Here is a 22,318-nt window from a genome sequence, read left to right on the forward strand (position 1 = left end):
TCTCGTAGATTGGCTTATAATTTTAATATCTTGTATAATTGCCTCGTATAGTTCCATTTGAATTATAACGATCATGTTGCTATTCAGGTTAACAAGTCTAGAAATTTCCAACATAAGTATAAATGTTTCTTTCGTTAAATTAGTATACGTCGTTCAGCGAGGCATTCTCAAATCACTGGCTCAGAAAAAAGAAACTTCTGCAACTTGAATAGTCGACGCTACAGATTTTCTACCAATGATAACAGAATAATCTTCATTAAAGAAAGATTTTTTCTGTCAAATATTTTCAACGCCCCGATAAATCTAACATCCAAGGCCATTGGCCTACGAGTGACGCGATCTACTTGGCCCGATTCATAAATACGATAGTTTCTTTTATTCAAAAGTCTCTGTTCGCGTTTAATATTCATGTTCACGGAATAACTGAAAATGAACCATCTTCCCTCGTACGAGTACAACGTTAGCCATCCTTTCGAACAATCAAGATTCTGTATAGACTGAAATACCATAAAGGCATAAAGGCAACGTGTAAACGTCCCTTTCTCCAATTTAAAACACATCGTTTACGAAGGCGTGGAACGCGACGTCCTCGAATCGCTGGCTCGGAAAAAACGAAACTTCCACGACATAGATAGCCGATGCTCCGGATTTTCTACGAATTAATATGATTAGCCACGTACAGCCACGCTTCTATTGTGACTCCCATTTGCAGTGAAAGCATACCATTAGAGACGTGCCACTTGCTTTTCCTCGAAGACGAAAAAAAAAAAAGAAAAAATAAAGAAAAGAAAAGAAGAAAGATAGAAGAAGAAAAATTGGCGAGCGAGGACGAAAAGAATGGGCAAGAATACGAAGAAAGCTCAAGAAAGAGAGAAAGAGACCTGTTGCGATCGTGAGGGGACACGAGGTCCGTCCATTATGATGCAAATTAACGTTACCCGAGGAATTTTACGCTCGGCCTCGATTTTTTTCCCGCGTATTGCAGGTTCATTAGAGTGTGCCAATTTCTTCTGGCGTTTCTCGCAGAACCGTCTGGGAAAATATCTTTGTGCGCGAATTCCCCGGCTCGATCCAGGCCAGTCCTGCTCGCGAGAACGAATTAAGCCAACGTGCACGCGTTAATTGGCTAATTAAACGGGGCCATGGCGTAACATGCGATCGGGTTCGATCGATTTCGTCGGTTCGATCTCTCGATGATCGTTCTGGACGGCGACGAACAACGTACAACTTATCGGAGATACAATAGGGAAAAGGACGATTCGACGAGCGAGTTTAACGAGAGTCGGAGCAAGTGTAACCCAGATCGGAAATAGCCTGAACAGAAACGGTTCTAGACTTGCTTTAGATTCGACTTTGCTGGTCCCGCGTCACTGGCTTTAATGGATCTTCGGCTTAACGACGTGCGATCTTCTTTAACTGGCCACGCACAAATCGAAATTTGCATAATATTCGCATGCTTCGTCCTTTACGATCCTACCTTGACTGGCTCGATTTTTTTAAATTACTCTCGACTGAGAACTTGATTCGGCAGAAATTTCGATATAAGTGGATCGTTGGTTAGAAAAGTATAGCGATAAAAGCAAATTGCGAACAGTTTTTGAAAGGAAATTGTGAGAAAACGTGAAATATGAGCGAGGTTAAGAGTAATATAAAGTTAAGTAGTTAAGAACTGCGCGAGTCAGACATCGCGACCTAAATATGTGCCAATTTGGTCCAAGTCCGGCGTCATTAAACTCATCGAATTAAATACAACCCACGTTCATAAAGACAACTTTACGCGACACGAGTGTATATTCCACTTGTTCTTAATATGGTCCATTAAACCTGCACAAAGATCTCAATCATAATGCAGCGCAGAATTATCCTACGAGATCACCGATTTGCCATTTTCGGAACTTTCTACGCACTTCATTCGAAACACAGATCTCGAAGTAACGTAATATGGAATTATCATAGGCGATCAGAGCGGATACAAGCGGCCGTTGCCTGGCCAGAGTCCTTAGCGGTACGCACGCTTGATAAACCATAAATTCTGTTATGGCGGTAAGTATGCAATTCGCGTGGGATGAGGCCAACCGACAAAAGGAAAGCGCTCGTTCTTTCTTCACCTGATAAGACCGTGTTTTCTCTGCTACAAAGAGCCCAGGCTAACAATGAGGTATGCCAGGGTTACGCAATAGAACGCGTCTCTGTATTTATACACGTTTATGTGTGTTTGAGTACGTACGACGACGATTGTGCAATATGACGCCGGTGTACTTAGTATAACGCAACGTTCCCAAAAGAAACACGAGCAGCGTTCTTGTATCCTGATTGCGGCTATTATTTAACGATCGTCGAAACAGATACGGGAAGAACCAGCAGAAAATCGGTTGACAAACATCGACACGTGTCGGCGGTTCCGTGGTGTACGGCCACCGATACGATACGCAACACGTCGACATGCTGATTTAGCAGGTATTATGCTTCGTTTCGACGCACACGCTGTGTCATTATCGTTATGCAACTAATCGTTGGTAAACGACGGATAGGATATACAGCGAGGGACGAAATTACATATTCGTACGGTCGGAACGTGGAAATAGAAGAAAAAAATATGTTCGATGCTGTTAAATAATATTGGATAACGCGGTTCTGAAAGATCGAAAAACAACGATTATTTTCTTAATTGTAATCGTACGATGAAAAAGGCATGGCATTGTGATCGTGTTATCGGTGAAGTCGGCGTCTCTTATCGTTGGATACGTTACGATACCGAGGCCACTGCAATATTCGTTTACTTTATTACGCACGCGATATAATGTGCCCGATGACTCTACAAATTCGTTATCGCGATTAATGCACCGTTGTTCCCAGTTACGCAGTTTTATGCGGACTCTGCCTTAAATACGAGTCGAGTTTCTTGTGCTTTGTCGACGATCAATGCGTCATTGATAGCGTTTAATTTGGATAAAAGATTGACGGGGAAAGACGCGGTCGGTAGCTTCGAAAGAAAGTTGATCATTCTCTAATTAAAATATTCGACGATCGTCTAACCTGAAAGTTCTTTAAAATTCCAAACCGAAGCTAGTCTACGCGACAAAGATCTTACAGCCAAACGATTGAATTGCCGTTGAAAAATTCGGAGAATATAACTCGTGGAAAATATTGGAGATCGGATAAAGGCAATAACGTACGCAAGAGAAACGTACAGATTGGAAGAAAATTCGCTCGATCAAGGAATCTCGTGACAATTGGGCACTAATTGTCTGTCGTTATCTAGAGAATCGTCAAACTGAAAAATTCTAAGCAAACAGGCAAATCTAGAACAAATTCCATATCTAAAAGTACAACTGCTGGAAAAAAATTCCGTAACCGTATCACGCAATTCGCAGAATATTCCCAAAACGTAATGCTAACGAAAACAATAGTATACGCAAACAAAATGGACAAACTCGATGAAAATCAACATCGCTAAACGCATGAATTAGCAAGATCCACTTAATTAAGGAGTCTCGTCACGATTGTGAACCGAGAGAAGACGGTTGTTACGCACCGTTCGTCGTTTAGGCTTTAAAGGCCTTTAAGGCCTTAAGGCGCCTTCTAATTATTCACTTTCTCCGACGTCTCGCGGTGAAACGAGCGAGATTTACAGGCTCGCGTCTCGCTCGATGTAATTTCCACGATAGTTTCAACCTATTGAGAACGACAATACACAGAGCCGCCGATTCCCACCGAGCTTCCGGGTTGTTCGTTATTCCATGATGCCCTGTTTATCGGCCCGTATAACGATCGGTGGTGCCTACGTTTGTTTTATCCAGCTTGAATCGTTTATTTTCATACTCCTATCGAACAGCCATTAGAGAAATAATTGAATCGTTCGGAACGATAACGCTGATCGCGACTCCGTAAATTGAGAAGCAGAGAAAAATAACGTTCGCGAGGTTATTGTTTCTAACCTGCCGTAAAATTTGCTGTTGTTTTCTGCCATTTCTTTCCGATAAATAGGCTATCCATGGGTTTGTGCAAATTTATATTTTTATAAATACAACTGAAAGAATAAGTCGTTTCGCTCACGAAATTATATTTCGTTTTTCCTGTATTTTGTGTATTTCATGGATCTCGTGTATTTTCACTTCTTAATTTCCTACAAATTAAGAAGTAAAAACGTACCACTAAATCGCTCGTTTCTCGAAGAACGAGCATTAATCGTGTTACCTGAAAAATAAAATTGAGAAACTCGCAAAAAGCAGAGTTCGTCGGTTCAGCTTCTAAGAGGCTCGATTAATGCTCGTTCTTACGCTCGATTCGATTAAAGTGCGAATTGGGAATAAATCAGAGGCTGAAGGTCGGCGATGTATTATATACAGGCATCCTTTTCATTACACGAAACGATAGCGGTCATCTAATGAGAGTAATTTGGGGAACAGACAACGCGAACTCTTAGAATCAGATGTCTGGCTTTCGAGATGATATATGATCGTTTATGACGTAGAAAAGATAATTTGAACGCTGGAGGACTTTTTTTTATTGTAATTATGTAACGCTAATCATATCTTTCTCGTGACGTCAATACACTTCTATCGATCATATCACTGTGTTACCCTTTTTTGTTTCTATTACATTTTGTAATTTTGTCTTTATCGAACATAGGATTATTGATTCTGTATCACTTTTCATCTAATCGTCTTTTTCTATAATCGTGAGAAATATAAAGAAATCGTTAATATAAGCCATTCCTCGTTTCCATACTGTGCAAAAATATTTTTCAATTTGTTATCTCGCTATTTAAAGAAATCGAAAGTCTTTCTCTTTGTTGAACAACGAACGAGATCGAAACATAAAGATTTATAAACCACGATAAAATTGCTGAGAGAAGAAGAGGGAAGAGAATTTAGATCAGAATTTTTGCAGAGTGAAACAATAACGAAACAACGACAGACTCGATGATTATAACGAAAGCGACACCGCGATCAAGATACTGTCATACTCTGTATGGAAGAACGTCTCCCAAGGTGAACGATGACTGCGAACCGGAAGAAGAATTGTCATTATTCGCGGGACGGCGAAAAACTCGCGGAAGAGCAGTCACAGCTGTCATAGAAAATCAAGGGAGAGTTTGTTGATCGAGGCCAAACACGGCCATCCATGAAACCGCTTTCTATTCGTGCGTTTCTCGATAACGGGCTCCGCAACGACGCGTCGTACAATTCGATAATCGATCGTTTAAACTCGCTCTTCACGCATCCATTCGACTCGTTGATCGAATCGCGAAACGTATACTATAATAACGATATACACGCTTCTAATCGATTCATACTCTACGATAGCGATCTCCGGCTAAACGATCCTACGATTTAACAAACAGTTCCAAAAAGAGCGTTACGACTGACGAGTTCGAAAAGCCAAATTTCTCTTTCACTCTTATTTCTTGCTTTTTTTCTTTCTTTTTAATATAGATACATACGTAGAACGAAATTTCGACCAACGCATAATGGATTCGATAACATATATTCGTTAATTATTGTTGCGAATCGTCGACTAAAGAGCAACCGGTCAGGTCAAACCGATCGGTCGATACCTCGAATGAATTAACGCTCAAGGTGGAGGAGGTTTAATATATCGAGTGTTAGAATAATCCAGCACTGTGTTGAACTTGTACAAACGTAACGTGTGATATGATGCACGGCGGTGGTAAGATCTTGTTGGGAGTGAAATATTTAAAATGCGATGTCTGATGATAAACTGTCCTTCTACGTTGCTGATTCACCCTACCAGCCGTTGGGTTTCGTCTGTCCATCGTGCCCTTCCGGCTGGTCCTTTCCAGGGATTTTTTACCTGAGCTCGGAGTCGTTAGGTTTACAGCTCGGGGAGAATATGCAATTCGGAATTCTCTAAAGAAAGGAATGGGCCTGTCCGTGCCATAATACTTCATGACATTTTTAGATCAGTTTCTATCGTTGCGTATTTATCATTGAGTTATGATCGCTCTTCATCGACACGTATAAAATGCGAGATATCTCGCCGATGGTCTTTGGCAGTGGGATACAAAACTAGATACAACGACAGGCAAGAAAGCTCAAAAGCTATAAGAAAGTTATACAAAAAAAACTATATCGCCAATAAAAGAATCGGAGAACGACCGTAGACGAATAAACGAGGAAAGTTATGGTTCGCATAGGTTGCAAGTAACATCCTGATGGTATTGTTAGAAAATTCGCAATGGAATTTCAGCCGTGATAATCTTTAGAGATTAATTGAAAATCTGTATCCCTCGTTGAAACATCGGTGACTCTTGAACACCTTCGTACGCGTCGATCTCGCGGTATTTAAACTTAGGCTGCGGAAGCGTGGTAAAATGATCGGAGGTGGAGATCGGAAATGCCGCGTCTGAGCCATCGATCACTTCCGTTTCGATGCCTCGAGCTACGTGGCGCGTTATCGACAGTCTATGATCGCGAGATCGTGTTACAAGATCGATCGAACCGCACAATTTTCTCATTATCGAGAAAGCGAGGATAACCGTGCAACCCTGCGCTCGATCTCGTTGTGGATCCTTCGCAACAGTGCTGAAACGATCGATACCATTGCCTTCTCCTCGCGTTTCCAATTCCATCTTCCCATTCTCGATATCGCTTCAACGAACGAATGCTATTTGATTTGCCACGACCACCGAATCAAAATTTCTATCAATATACGAGGCGTCGATATCAAAGGATGATAATTACGATCGCAGTACCATTGATGACTCTGACATTCTCCAACGATCAGGTAGCGATTCGATAAAATTTTAACAATAAAATTTAACAAATAAATTTTCATCGAATAAATGACAAAACACATCGCAACATAAATTTGCTATTTTACTCTATCGTTGAAAGTAGAAAATTTAGCAAGCTTACTCTTATCGATTTTATTTTTTACATGCTGCAATTCTATTCCTGTTTTTATAACGCACAGACAGAATGACGTATGAATGACGTTTTCTATAAAGTAGGTGTCCAAACGCTTCCACAGGACGCTATATCGAAACTTTAAGGAATAATAGAAAATGATGGAAGCAGCCGTTCTCGAACAACGTGCGACGTACCTTTTCCCATTTTACGGTAACTGCTCGCGTACGTACGTGACTACGAATTACAAACAGTTCTCGCTGGTTACCGATCGTCCGGTTTTTTCTCCGTTTTATATTTACGACCGCGAACTGCGAATCGGCCGTTCCTTTCTAAACTTTCTCCGGCGAACAGCGACGCACGATTCTTAACGCTTCGTATCGAATTTTTGCCGCGTCCAGATCGATAAGAGAACCGCCGATTTCGCTGTCCTCGGAGCGCCTGGTGATCTCGGCCACCGCCGCGAGTCCTTCATCGAGACCGCCGAGATTTATGCCGATCGTGAGCTCCCGTTCAACACAGAACTACGGGTATATTAATTTCCACTCCGTTATCGCAGCGATTCTTCTTTTCCGCATGGTTGTCGGTAGCTTGGCGCTAAGAGAGAAATCGGTGTCCTCGAATATGTCCTCGAATCGCAAATCTATTAATCGTAACTGGAGAGCGTCGTTCGCTTCGTCGATTGGAAATTATTTATTTTTCAAGAATTTCTTCGGGGCAAAATATTTGATACAATGGTAGGAATAAATTTCTAGCAAATATTTAGAGATAAATTCGTTTGCGGCGCATAATTGTTAAATACTAGAGAAATTCCATTATCCATTTGTTTATTAATACCTTAGACACCTTTAGTTGATCAGGTGTAGTAGCAAACAGAAGAAAGTCTAATCCTACTATCCTCTTTTATTATCGCGAGATTGTTCGTAACCGGCGTAAACAATCATTTTCCTAATCTTTTTATTCGGAACTTTTATCCAAAAAACGCGTACACTGCAGCAAAATTTGATAAATGGTGGCGTTAGCGTAATCTTCTTCGACGATAGGTTTTGACGGTGAAGTGGAAAATTCGTTTCGTTTCTCTTACCTTCGTTCGATTCAGCGGATTCGAGAAATCCCAGCCCGGGGCGACGAACAGGTACCCGCATTTTGAAATCTTCCTCGTTGCCTGCAACATAAATATAGATCGTGTTTAATTTTGACGTTGATCGATACTAGTAGCTATCGTTAACTCTACAAATAGCCAACAGGCTGATTGGTATTACGTTATACCAGATAAAAAGAATGTTCACTGGATCGAAGTTATAAATGTTTATAGATATAAATGCAGTGACACTCGATGAACAGCGTTGAGATAGTACAGAGCTAGTACAGAGACGGTACAGAGAAAGAAAAGTCAATGGTTGGTGAGATCAGAATGAATCCAAAGAAGTCACACTTCGTCGCGTGCATTATGCGTTTCGTCACGTTGCATTGAACTTCTGACGTCGTTATTATTTCTATCGAGTACAAAGACTTTCTACGTAGTTTCACGTCGCGCTTATAGAACTCCTCGGCTGTAGGCGGACACCGGAGAAATATGTACTGGCGAACCAAAGAAATATGAATATCGATGACACAGATTGGACATTGTAAAGCGAGACTTAACCTCGATGAATATAAACGAAAAACATATACTTGTAAATCTATGCTACGTTTTATGCAGCAGTCTCGTTAACTTGTTAACTCGTTCCTCTTCTTCCACGTCCCTTCAACACCGCTTTGATAATATATTTACACTTCGATCTTCCAACGCGAACAATAGAGAAACGTACGTGAAGAAGCAAACATGTACCGAACGAAAGAAAACGTCGTTTCTTTCTTTTGTACGTATCGACTTCATTAATTTTCTGTTTTATCGCTCTCGTTTTCCGAATAACCCCCTCCAGCTCCATCGTGATATCAACGACACTCGAAACTTATAAATACATAATAAATACATAAAAAAGATACATTTCTGTTTTATATAACAGCTCATTAAGTGTCTAACTTATTCGACTAGTTCTCCACCCAAACACTACCAACCCCGCTATAATATCCACACTTTGACCCTCGAAACGAATGGGAGAGAGAGAGAGAGAAGAAGAGAGAAACTATGAAACGAGATAATTATTAAAAAAGTTCCGGCGGTGTCCATCGTCGTCGACATTCCAGAGAAAACATAAGCGGAATATCAACCACGAAAAGCAATCTCCCGTCGCGTTCATGGAACGAGCTTCTCCATGCAGCGAGCTAATCAAACTTTCCAACAACGCCGCGGCTGCACGCCAGATCCTCTTCAAACTCTATTATTATGTTTAGAGGAAGATTTAGGGGCTACCGTCCAGGGATAGGAAGAACGAGAAACAGTGAAGGAGAGAGAGAGAGAGAAGCTAAGGAGGATTGGATCGAAGGGTTCGAGAAAGAGGAAGAGAAACAGAAACGGCGGCCATTCAGATGGAAAGGAAAGTCACGTGAGCACGTACAATATCTTCGAGGAATCTTAAATCGGTCATTCATCAGGAGCAAGCGTACGTTTCACGTGTTTCACGTGTTTCTCGTAGTATTTCCTCGACTCATAGCGATATATTTATTTCAACGATCGATGAAAGCCACTTTAACTAAAAATTCTCTTTCCACAGAAAATATAGACTGATCGTACGTTTGTTCTTTTTGACTGGAACTAGGATTAAACTAGGATAAAAGCGTAATAATTGAGAATTTTCGACTGTACTATTCGAGAGCTCTTATCTGGAACATCGAATTTATTTGTTGGAATTTCTCGGGAGGGAAAGGAAGAGATCGTACTTGGAATGAGCTGATCGAGAATCTGACATTTTCTTGTATATTCGCCTTTGTAATTAGAGAGCCCTTTTATAACAGTAATATTCCAATGTATCCATCCTGATTTCTTCTTTTTTCTTAAATAAAAATTGCTCGTTATAACCCTAATTCCTTGTAAACTCCTCGGTTGTGGCTTCATCATATTCTCATTACACGTCTAAAACAACGTATATTTAAAGAAACAGCAAGGTTTTAACACATACTCGTTACCGAGCGCATAATTTTCCATGTTTTCCCCGAAGGAGCAACTTCGACGGATCGTTTTCCTTGGAAATATGATAATGAAGCTCGCGTGCACCTCTTTCGCGTTACATTACTCCACGGGAATCGCTTCCGTTGATGCACGGAAGCCAGTTTCGATAGCTTTACACCGCGCTTTCCAAATATCTCGAAAAAAAAACGCGATATATCGAGGGGAAACAAAACGACCGTGCGTCACTTTCGCTCGTTACGAAAGTTGCATCCCGAGAAGGCAACGAGCTACGCGAATCAGCGAACGGTTTTTCCTCTCGCTCGAGAACTTTGTCGTGGAATTAAGTATACATGTTCGGGACGATCGAGCGATCTTCGACAGCTGAAGAAATTTCACCTAGAATGACGCGCGACGACCCAGATTTCCCGTGCTTAATAACAACCCGTGCATCCAGTCGAAGGTAATCGAAGGTAGTGGAATAAAAAGAGAAAGAAAGGACAAGTACAACTTTGTCGATCTGCTGATCTTAATATGGCATCGATTAAAAATGTTTACGATAGGAAAATACGAGGTCTTTTTGGAATAGATAAGAAATCCGTGAAGTTTAGCGAAAATATAAAACTAATTAATGTATGGAACTGGATTAATGTATAACGATATCGATTTTATTACACGAGTTAGGAATTGGTTGTGGAAGGTAACTGTTGAAGGTTGTGGAAGAGTGTAAGATTTTATAATACAAGATACCAGTGCACGGTGGGCTGAAATATGATAAGTAGCCGTGAAGTACTTCATATGGAGGCTAATTTCACAGCAATTTACACTTTGCAATTTCTTCTTCGTAAATTGTTAGTGTCTCCTCATTTAAGATTCTACTTTCGTAATTTCATAATTATATATAGAATATAATGGTGTAGTTTCTAATATTCGAATGTTCGTTCTTTTTCTTTTTTTTTCTTTTTTTTTTTGTAAAATGTAATTATACGAATGAAAGCGTGTTCTTTTCCTTGCGTTATAAATTTCATTTCGATTTCCTTGGTGCAAGTTTCATATTTTAAATTCCTTCTCACGGAAGTCTTACAGATTTATTAAATTTATGGGTTACATATAATTTCCCATGTTTTTCTGTGATATATAATCCATAGATAAAAATGTCTTTTTCTCCTCGCAACGTACAATTTCATTTTGATTTGTTCGCTCGACAAGGTTCGTATTTTAGTCGTCGCTCGCTCTAACGTCAAAATCGAGACTTCTATTTAAAAGAAGAAGAAAAAGATAAGAAAGAAACAAAAGACGCTTCTACCTCACATTCGCGAAACATCTTTAAAATATTCGACATGTAAAACCGAAGGAGCAAACCGTAAAGGAACTCTCGCGCGAAGAACAGGGACGAAAAAGAGTCCGCAGGACCTGTAAGAAGAGCGATACGTCTTCGTTCCCGTGACTGACGATCATTTTCCAGTGCGTGGCAATCACGAAACCAGGCGATCATCTGGCCTGCGCGAGCAAGAACGAGAATTCACTCGGCTTTATGGAGAAATAAAGTCCCTCGGCTCTCTCCCCTGCTCCGTGTTCCTCGCGGGAAGAGGAACGCCGTGTTGGCGTTCTAGCCGTGAGCGCGTCTTTCTTTGCAGAAAATTATGGTGTACCCTTGTATGGGCTAAACAAAAGATCACGGACACCGGCAAAAAGCCTCGATGCCTAAACATGCGCGCGCCACTGCGGAATTCCACTGTGAAATGGGGTCTAACAGAAACCTTGTCCACGATAAACTAATTTACGCCGCGAGATCTCTGCCGTGAGCGCAATTACGCGCAAGATAAATGAACGGCAACGCGTTTATTCTGCTCACGGTCGAGAAACGCATCGAACTTTACGCTATAGCGTAAATTAGAGAAGCATTTGGTGATTTTGTCTAACGTTTCGTAGCATCGTGATTCAACGAAGATCAAAATATTTATCGTTTATAGATACAATTTGTGTCGTTATCTTTTGATATGTTACGATTAGCTATCGATGATCTTTATAGCTGGAGAAACGTATAAAGCGGCACGTGTTGTACGTATAAAGAACGTTAACAGTCAAAGTTATACCAATCCGATTGTATCATTGTTTAAATTTATCTGTTTCTTAATTCGCATTTTATCTTTCGTATGTTTAATTATATGTATAATTAATAAGAAGTTGTCTTACTGATTAAATTAACATTGTAATGAAAGATACGAAATGACTATTCTTGGATATTCCTCGGATAGGATGATAACAGACGTTCAAAGGGAATTTATGATTTCGTTGGTTTTTGACGCTGTTATTATGTATCGTTACCATGGTATGCAGTGCGTAATCGTATCATCAATTAAGGATCAAATACGATGTTATATCGCTGATAATTTGTAGCCACATTCGATATTGGCATGTACTGCGTTTTACTACAACGAGTACTAAAATTAAGGTCTGTTACAAATTAGTGCACGCTGCAGTAAATCTAGCATAACATTATGTTTAATTCTCGATGTGATCGACCTGGAACCCGTTTAACCAATTACGTACCAAGGATTTCGCCTTATGTACCGATCGAAGGTTGAGCATACTGAATTCAATTACGCCAAAGGTAAAATACGAATGTTGCTGCAACATCTACCACGATCCACTCGTCGGAGCGTTCAGCGAAATTTAAAAATATATCAAACGTACACGCGGTACGCTGCTGCAAGATTTTCACGACGAATGTTCAAATGTTTTCAATATGATCGACAAAGGATCGAAAACTTTTGCCTCGTAACGTACTTATATGGCGATCAGCATCGAAGAAAATGTCGGATCGATTTCGGTATTACGAAAACGAAACAAACGCTGGTAATGCGGCGTGATCTTTCTTTCGCAAGAAAGGAGAAAAGTATGCATAAATTGTATATCGGTGTTCCGGGAACGAGCCAGTCCGGATTCACAGTCCAGTTAGCTTATCGAGGACGATTAGAATCGCGATTCCACTAAGAAACAAGCCAATAAAATCGCGAATTCCTTCGTGGCTATGGCTACAACACACCTCTATGTTCGATCTATCCACCGAGATAATTCTAAAGATCCTGTATCTTTCTCTCTGTGGACGCTGTGCTTTTTGTCCGGTCGAATCGATCGCATCGAATCTACGCTCTGTTTAACCGCTTTCCGTCCGGGCGTCCGCTGATTTCCTGTCGTCCGTCGCACGTTCACAATTGACTTCCGGCCAGCCGACTCTCCCCCACGCCATACTATCTCGCATCTGGACAAAAACGCGTTGGAAAACTACCGCAATTATTTTGCTCGTGAACTTTATCGCGTTTTATGCGAGTAATAACATGGAATGGAAAATTCGTATAATATAGAAATATACAGAAAGACGAGGATTTAGCAACGTCTCTTGCATTCGTCACCTAACGATTACCGAATAATCTTCCCAGAACGATCTCGTTGACTTGTAACTTTAATATATAAACTTCGATATATAACTGACGTAATAAATATTGCTAAATAAGCAGAAAGATTACAAGCATTCGGCAACGCCTTTTACATTCGTCGTTTCGCTAAACAATCTTCCCAGAAGGATATTCGCCGTTTCTGTTCAGCTGACCTAATACCACGAGATCCCACGAAGAACTATAACCGATATTAATTAACATCGTAATCTCCATCGATGTTTCGATAAATCATCTCAACGACAGGCTCTGAGAAACATTTCCGCCATCCGTGGTGCCAAACTTCCCGACATTTGCTCGGATCAACGAACGTCGATGTACTAATCCAAAGCTGAAAGATCAGTCGATGACCTGCCGTTAGCGTGGATTGCGCAATCGAGGGACACGTTCGTCTCGGCAACTGGCAATAATTGGACAACAGGTTGATCGTTCGAGGCAAAGAGGTCTCTCCTTCTCTCGTGGCTTTCTCGCGGTCGTCCTTGACACGCTTCGACCGAGTCCTTGCCAGTCCTTAAGCTCTAAACGCGACCGAGATGCGGGCCCACTCGAGATCAACCGCGCTAATCTCTAATAAAGTCAATCACGGAGAAGGTGTAGGTGCGCCCCGACGCCTCTCAACGTCTAAAAGGCCAGCTTGAAACATGGCGAACAACGAACGTCGAAGAAACATGCCAAGCTTTATGAAAGCAATTAAAAATCTACCGCGTCAGCCAACTCGTTAGCCAATCAGACCGTGTCGTAGGCGACGCCTGGCCAATAAAAAAGGTCCCGTTGAAGCGTTCTTTATTTTGAGAACGTGACAAGTATGGTAATAGTCGCGTTTCTGGCGATAGTCTGTGAATTTAATAAAAAGGACGCGTTAACGAAAACTCGATACTACAGAAAGGAAGATTCTCTAAAATCCAATCTTTCTTTCCTGTATGATCTTTATCTTTGCATGGATTTTCAAAAAACATATCATCGAACATTCTGGATAAAATAAAACAAAGTCCTAGAATCATTTTACGTTATTTCAAAATCAACAACTTACGTTATCCCGTTGATGCGATAATCGAAATACGAGATAAAATACATATAATAACGTGTCGCATGGCAAGCAACGTTTTAATACCTAGAAACGTTACTTTCCGATCACCTTTTTATAAAGTTAGAAGACCATAACTTTAGATTACCTATTACAGCACTTATCATCGGTAATAACACGCTTTTATCTGTAATTTAATTATTACATTGCATTGTGTAGAAGGCAGCCAGGTGTTGTCCGGATACTTTCGTGTGGTGGTGTACATACACTACGTGATCGTATGGCCGGCGCACGCTGTCGGAATACAGGAAGCCTGGCAAGATAGATGTCCGTTTAGATTCAGTAACGAGGCGGATCTCTTATTAGAGACGGTTTTCGTTCAGAGAGAGAATCAAGAGGAGGAACGGCGAATCGTTAACGTTCTATCGCCGCGAATTCATTTCTTCCGTGCGGTAATCGAGTGTAAATGCGATTCGACGATTCCCCCATCGCGGAACTCGCCCATGAAATCGTCCGCGGGCAAACCAATTTACATCGTCGAGTTTCTACCCAACAACGTAAATTCGACGTCTTTCGAACGCAACAGGTATTGCCCTCTGACTGTGTCGGAACAGAGCGACGATTAGACTAATGCCGCGTTAACTGTTCGTCGCTATTCTCACCCTTTCAAACTAATTTCGTGATGCACGATATTTGGCTGAATTTCTCTCCTCTGAATTTCTTATTCCAACAAAGAAAAAAAAAAGAGGAATTCCGAACGAACCTGAAAAATAATCGTTTCTACATCGTTGAAATATCTCGCGTCTGTATCAGAAAACGACGTATCTTAATTTCAATATTGCTAAGAAACCATGTGTGTCTTGATAATTGTCCGGACAAGATCTCGACTCGTGACCATCTAACAAAACAACGCCGCGATTTCCTCTTAATCGCGATTAATCGATGCCGTTTGAAATTCCCAACGAAAATGTGTTAACCCGTTGGCGCAAAAATATTTTTATCTTCGGAGATACTTCAATTTTGATATTTAAGAATTCATATATATATATGTGCGTCTTGATAATTCATCGTACAAGACGTCGATCCGTGATCACCTGACAAAACAACGCTTCTACGATTTCTTTTTAACCGCGATTCCAATTCCCTTCTCCCTACGTCCACACAGATTCCGTTCACCGAGCGGTGTTTGCGGTACGATCGACGATTTGTCGAGGCAGCATCGAGACTTCTACGTGCAGCAACTGAACACCAAGAAGAGTCTCACCTCGTCGTAGCTTCGTTTCTCTCTTACCGGTCTCGAGACACGAAGAACTCGCTCGCGTGCATCACACGGGGAATCCCACGCATCTCGTCGTCTGCATATCCCACATCCGGTGTCCATTCTGGCCACCTCGACCAACCCTCGCTCTTGCATTTCTGCTTTCCTCTCTCGTCCGAGAAACCTGTCCCCACCTAGCATCCTGGTATCGAGATATTATCGCGACAAGAAATCGATCGACGAAAAGATTAAAGAGTGAGTTACGTGTCCACACGTTCGTTTTCACCGCCGCAGAGAAATATCTATTACCGATCGGTACAATTTTTTTCTATTTTTTAACAGCCTAGGGGATCAAGGACGAATCGGTTCCACCTGCGAGATCGTGTTAATGGAGAAACCATAAAACCGCCTCTTGAAGAGTTTCTGTTGAGAATTGTGGATCTTAATAGCGGAAATAATGTTATAGGAACGCTAAATTTACACTTGGAATTAATATTAGAATAATTATATATTTATTTTACGGACGATTTCTAAGATATTCATCGATACACACTTGCACGCGTCTCAGCACTTCCTTCTATACCCGACTGTTAACCGACTCAACAGTTTACATTCATCTGTTTTCGAGACGCCGCGCACACACGTACTTCCACATAGTGATACTCACATATAAGTATCTCTACCACGCATCTAACTCAGTTCAGCACATAAAGCTATACATATCTGAATAGTTTCAATACGTCGATTGCCGGTTGAATTTCGTATGGCTGGATCGTACGAGTGCTTCTTCCAGCGTGAAATTTTATCACGTATTTCGGCACGACACGTTATATAAACCTATCGAGAGATTCGATCAGAATTTTTAGGTTCTCATCGCCGTGTCTACGAATTTTCGTGTAATAAGAATACGAATTGAAATAAATGAATTTGTAGCCTTTGGCTACTGGCGCGTGTATATAAATAGAAATAAATATATAGGTATATTGTATATACCAAGTCGCTGAAAAATGTTTTTACTTGCCGTTACACTTTTTCAATAAGCTTACGACATACATCTTAGTAACGAAATATCGTCAAGTAATTTGAGCACACCTGGTACGTTACGCCATTGCCATGGTAATAAGTGTGCTGAATTTTGCAAATATGGCTATTTCTTTAATTCAAACACTGAGAAATGTGGCGCCTGTCGTTAGTAATTTTCACAGCGTTCGACTTCTTCGTGCAGACTTTTTAAACTCGCCACGACATTCAAATAATCCACGGACGATTAACACGTTCGATTCGAGCTAACGCATATAGGAAATGTTTTTATCGCCTGTACGTCCATTGGACACGGAATCGTATCCCTTTTTATCTTTTAAATTGTACTCGATTCTAGCCTGGTTTTGCCAGGTATACGTTACTTTTTGCCTGCAACAGGTAAATCGACGTAAAAGCAAGAAACAGGCATTCGACACGATAATTGAGAAGCAATGTGAACGTGAAAAATCCGCAGCCTCGATTCCAAACGACCGGACCGTCGAATAATCGATTCCATCGACCAAATTGATGACACTAGCTCCACCGCGGGGCGTCTCTATCCGCCTCAACGTTTGACACGCCGACTGATTTCCAGTTTCAGTGGCTTTCTACTCAATTAACTTAGCGACCGCGTAACAACCGTGGAAAACCTCAAGAAACTGGTGTTGCCCTGCGAATTCCGTCACGGAGGAGGCCATCCTATCACTTCGTCGCGTTTCAGACTCTACTTGCCACGATGAGCCACATTTACGGCCTCTTTGCGCCATCGTCGACAGAATCACGTCAAACGATCCTTTTTAATCCTATCAGCCCTTCGGTTGGATAGTCATAATGATAATCGTGATGGCGCAATAGCTACCGTAATAACTGGCTCCATTGCCAGTTTTCATAAGAAGAAAAAAACGTGTGTACTGCATCTGTTATTATAAGAAGTTGATTATACTTTTACGAGTTATGAAAACGTGTTACGGCAGTACGAAATTAATGGGACGATGCGTTTAAATGATAACGGAGGTTACATTAAGGTTAAACGATCGACCTAAATGTACCTATCAATTATAGGAAAAAGGAAAAAAGGACGGAATTCGCGTTGGAATTGCATAGCGTGAAAACCATCGTTCATGAGCGTAAAAGAAAGTATAGGATCGTTCGAGAAAGAACCAACGATCGACGCTCGATCGAGCAAAAGCGAGCTTTACCTAGTTCCAGATGCTCGGTTTTCGTTCTCAGCGGTTCTTCTCGTCTCCTTCCCACGACCGGTATCCATCGTATTTCTCCGTTTCTACGCGTAACCACAATTAACGAAGAGTTTTCAACGCGAATCCTACCATTAAGTGGTCGTTAAACCTCCGCCCGGGAAAAGCCATCTTGCTCGGCCGTCTTCACTAAAGAGGCCAACCTGACGTTTCCGTTAATCGATAGGTGTGAGAGGAACCATGGAAAAACGAGCAGAGGGCGAAAGAAAGCCGGAGAAAACGAGGAGAAACGTTTTTCAGGTGCACATTGTGCACGTACGGTGAACCGAAGTCGAAACAATTTACCAGTTAATGATCGCTTACCTGGTCCAGCAGGACCACGGGTTGTGCAAAGATCGCAGAACCATCTTACGTGTCTTGTTTTTAAACGACGATTACGTGAAACGGATCAAGGAGGTCCCGGGGAAAGTGAAAGCGGGGCTAATCGATTCTTAAACGTCGCCGACGAGATACGAAATTTATATCGGAGATCGATACGACAAGATTTTCCATCGTATACAGGAAATAACGTAGAGAAGAGACCGCGAGCTTCTTTAACTTTCCAACGACTTAACGTTTAATATGTAACGTTTTCGACGTACTCTACTATCCACAACGCTATTCGACTCGATAATCAAATCCGTCAAAACTAATCTTTCACTGTTCAATCGTCATTACGCGCAGGCATGCCGTGAATCTCTTAAAAACTACCCTTTAACGTCTGATCAACAAATAGTAATATCCAGTCACGGTGCGCGGTTTTTTTGTGCCGGTGAACCTCTCTGCAAATCCGCCAGCTTGAAAAAAGCAAATCAACGTACGATCGAATGCCCCATCGGTGGGGCAGTCATTATTCCACAATGTCCCCTGTGAAACAGAGAAATCAGAGAGGGCTGGCGAGCTGTGGGGAAGTTGCTACTACGCAGCAGGCAAGCGTAGAATCGCAACGTATCATTATCATTGTAAAGCATTCGTACGATTTACCATCATCGATCATGCTCGGGACGCAAGAAATCGAAAAGCAGCGGCAGCACCGGCAACAGCAGCCGCATCGTACCGAGAGAGAATCATTACGTTACGCAAGATTAACCCACCTCCCTTGTCTCTCTCCCTGCCCTCTCTTCTCCGCCAGTTCCCTCTCCTCGCGTGTTACGTCGATTACCCGCTCGCATGTTTTGCAACAACAATACAGCTGTGCATACAAATGCATACAAATAACCCGGCTGGTTAACTTCGAAAGAATTGCCCAAGAGAAGCGTCGAGGAGGTCGAAGACGTGGGATCGAACGCAGCCTGTGTGTTTCGTCGTCGTTACCTCGTCGTTACCTCGTTGTAGCTGGAGGAAGAGGTAATAAGGAGAAAAAAGAAGCAGAAATATAGAAGCAGGCATGTATGAAAGTACAGGGTGTTGCTAATTTTTCTAACCAAACTGCAGAAGCGTAATCCACAAGTGGAAATAGGGGCAGAACGTTATACAGGTTGTCGCGAAGTACGTAGGGAATATTTATGTTGCGAATAATTTTTCTATACGCCAGAAATATTCTACTTTCGATTAATCAGCTGACGAAGCTTTTTTATTCTGTTGGATTTATTTGTACGACGTTCTAGTCAGTGTCTGATCGAATGAACTGTTGCCGGCTGAATCTTACTCGTCGCAACGTGAACTCGTATGTGGACCAAGTCTGACCTGACTGCTGCTGGCTGAAAACATTAGAAACACCCTGTATATGCGAAATAATTAGCTACAGACTTGTGTTGTACACCATTGTTGCCAGTTAAATCACTAACGAACCTGCGAGTGCGAGCTGAGAACACACATCCTTCGTTCGTGGCTCGCGCGATAAAAATAACGAGGAATCGTTGGGAGAGGAAGGGGTGGAAAAGAAGAAAGGAAGAAACACGTTGATCGGGTATGAGGCGGTTCTGTCTACGTGGTTCATTATGTAAAATGCTATAGCTGTGTCGGTTATTGACATTTCATGGATATTACGGCCCTCTGCTGCGTTACGTGGCGTTCACCGTGAACATTCCACCGCCACGTAACTTCTTGTTTTTCGATTTTCGAACACCGACAGGTGTTTGCGACATTCGACGTGTAAGCATGATATAGTACATAGTTTTGCTGAAAATTCAATATAACACAATAGAGCCTCCTATGTTCGATTTAATATACGGACAACGGTATCCGAATAACGAAATACCGAAATAATAGAATAATTACTTTTTCGATGCTAATCTACTAAAAGTGGCAGATCTTAATTCAAAAACTGTACAGTTCATTAATTGGAATATTTCATAATAAAAATGTTACAAATGTATACAAAGTACATATGTAAAATAAATACTTGTAAAATAATCACCGACTTAAATTTGCCGTTTGCGACAACTTCGCGGTCGCTAATAGACCCACGTATGTATAATTACGCGAGGAAGATCTAAATAATCTGTTATCGTTCGAAGGTGTTTCTATAACTGGTTATTTATCTGGAATTATCTTGCCTACAGATTAACGTCCTTCTTGCCGATTGCTCCCACGAGCTCGAATTAACCTTCTGCGATCTCGTATCGAGGCGAAATCGACGACATACGTTTCCTTCTACACTTTCATTCCCATTTAGCCGCTGTTTGGGTCTTTAATAAACGTACGAACGTTATTAAGAAACCCTTTTACACGGCGACGTCGCGAGAACATGAAACGTCGCGATACTATTGCTCTGTGTAATCCTTACGTACAATTTCAATCTTTGAGAGATGTAATTTTATTAAAGCGTCCACTTTTACGTCGAAATATTAACAAAGCTCCCTCGACAAAGTCTTTCTAGTTATCTGATGATCTTTGTGTCGAAAATGACAACGTGAGTTCGCGCTCGCCATCCATATGCAGATGCGCTAGTTACAATAAACAGCAACTAGAAGATAGTTCTAGATACAATCAATAGATTTAATCGATAGGTTTACGATGTTCTTTCGTTTTTATCCCTAGTCCATGTAAGAAGTGCGATAAAGGTTTTTTCGGCTGAGAACGATGTGATAGATTTATCCAAAGAATAAAATAATAGCTATTGTGATCCTACCTCTGAATACAGAAATAACAACAGTTTGTTTCAACGTCGAGAATCAAACGATCTCGTAAACGATGCATTTTACTGCGATTGATAAATCTTCGACCTGCACAGCCCCAATAAAACAATCGTGTAAAGCAATCGTACAAAACACAAAACCAAAAAATGGAGCAAACTTGTAAAGAGGCAAACATCGAAATCGTGTCAAGGCCAAGATGTTCACACGATGCAACATTATGGAAGAATGGTGAGGCGGACGGTTTCCTGACCTGGCTCAAAGTCGGAACCAACTGACCAACCTCGAAATCCCGTGGCCCGCCGTCAGAGAGATACGAAAAGCGGACGTTTAAGGTGGATAAGCTTGGAAAACGTGGGTGGATGTAAACGTAGGTGTATAGAAGGTAGACCGATGTCGTGATGCGCACTTGTCGAGAATGACTAGTCGAGCCTCCCGCTCGTGGTTGCCCCAGGGCAATCACACAGGTACAATGCGCAACTGTAGGGTCCCGTGTATGCCCCGTCGTGTCAGTTCTCTACCTCTTTCTCCGTCTTTATACTCGGGTCAAACTTTTTTTTTACCTTGGTCTTCGTGCGGGTACTTTCTTGCTATCGGCACCACCATCATTAGGAATCGCTAACAGCGATCCAAGTTTCTCTTATTCGCGCCAACTTTTGACGAATACCGGGAAATCTATGCTTGGTCGGGTATCGCAAACGAGTACACTGGGCAATTTCTAAATCTGAAATCGTCGTGACGCGCGACTCTCTGGTGTAAATTACGTGCGACTGTGTGTAACGTAGGATCGGATTCATAGAAACGTGACACGTTTCGAGCATCGTCAACTTTAATAATTTCTGAAGTGTTTACAAATTGACGGAATATTCGTAAAAATTACGTGTACGAGAAATTTCGAGAAATGTTCTGAGAGAGAAAAACCTACGAAACTTGGTCAAGCAGCGAAAAAGTAAGAAGCGTAGGAAGCAGCGCCGAGGATGCAGAGAGGAACGTGCGCGGACTTCGATTCTCTCCAAAACAAGAAAATTACCGATAACCTGACGCACATGCAGAAGAACCAGCTCGTTTCTTGCTTTCGTACGACGAACCTCGAATACCAATATGTCGGTACCCACGTTGTCCGATATCGGGTGAAAACAAATCCTCGTTGCACGAACGAATGAGCTTTCCTTGACTGGCGGCCAACAGACGGCCAACTTCGATTTCACGGTCACCCGGTCGTTGGAATTCTAATAAGAATTTAATGGACGAAACGACGCCAATTCCAGCGTAACTGGCCTCGGTCTCGGCCACTTTCCATCGAGGTCCGTTCCTTCGTATCACTT

The 22,318-nt window shown here is 41.7% G+C and overlaps 1 protein-coding gene across 4 annotated transcripts in view; it reads right to left on the bottom strand.

Annotated features, from left to right (window-relative positions):
* LOC100643727 (protein outspread) overlaps window positions 1–22,318 on the bottom strand; it is a 212,867-nt gene that overhangs the window by 142,335 nt on the left and 48,214 nt on the right. For all 4 annotated transcript variants that reach the window (XM_012320646.2, XM_012320647.2, XM_012320649.2 and 1 more), the window contains exon 2: window positions 7,957–8,037. In XM_012320646.2, coding sequence (XP_012176036.2) covers window positions 7,957–8,037 — 81 coding nt within the window. The remainder of the gene's footprint in view (window positions 1–7,956; window positions 8,038–22,318) is intronic.

The sequence above is a fragment of the Bombus terrestris genome, chromosome 3 (genome assembly GCF_910591885.1).
Source record: "Bombus terrestris chromosome 3, iyBomTerr1.2, whole genome shotgun sequence".
Taxonomy (NCBI): domain Eukaryota; kingdom Metazoa; phylum Arthropoda; class Insecta; order Hymenoptera; family Apidae; genus Bombus; species Bombus terrestris.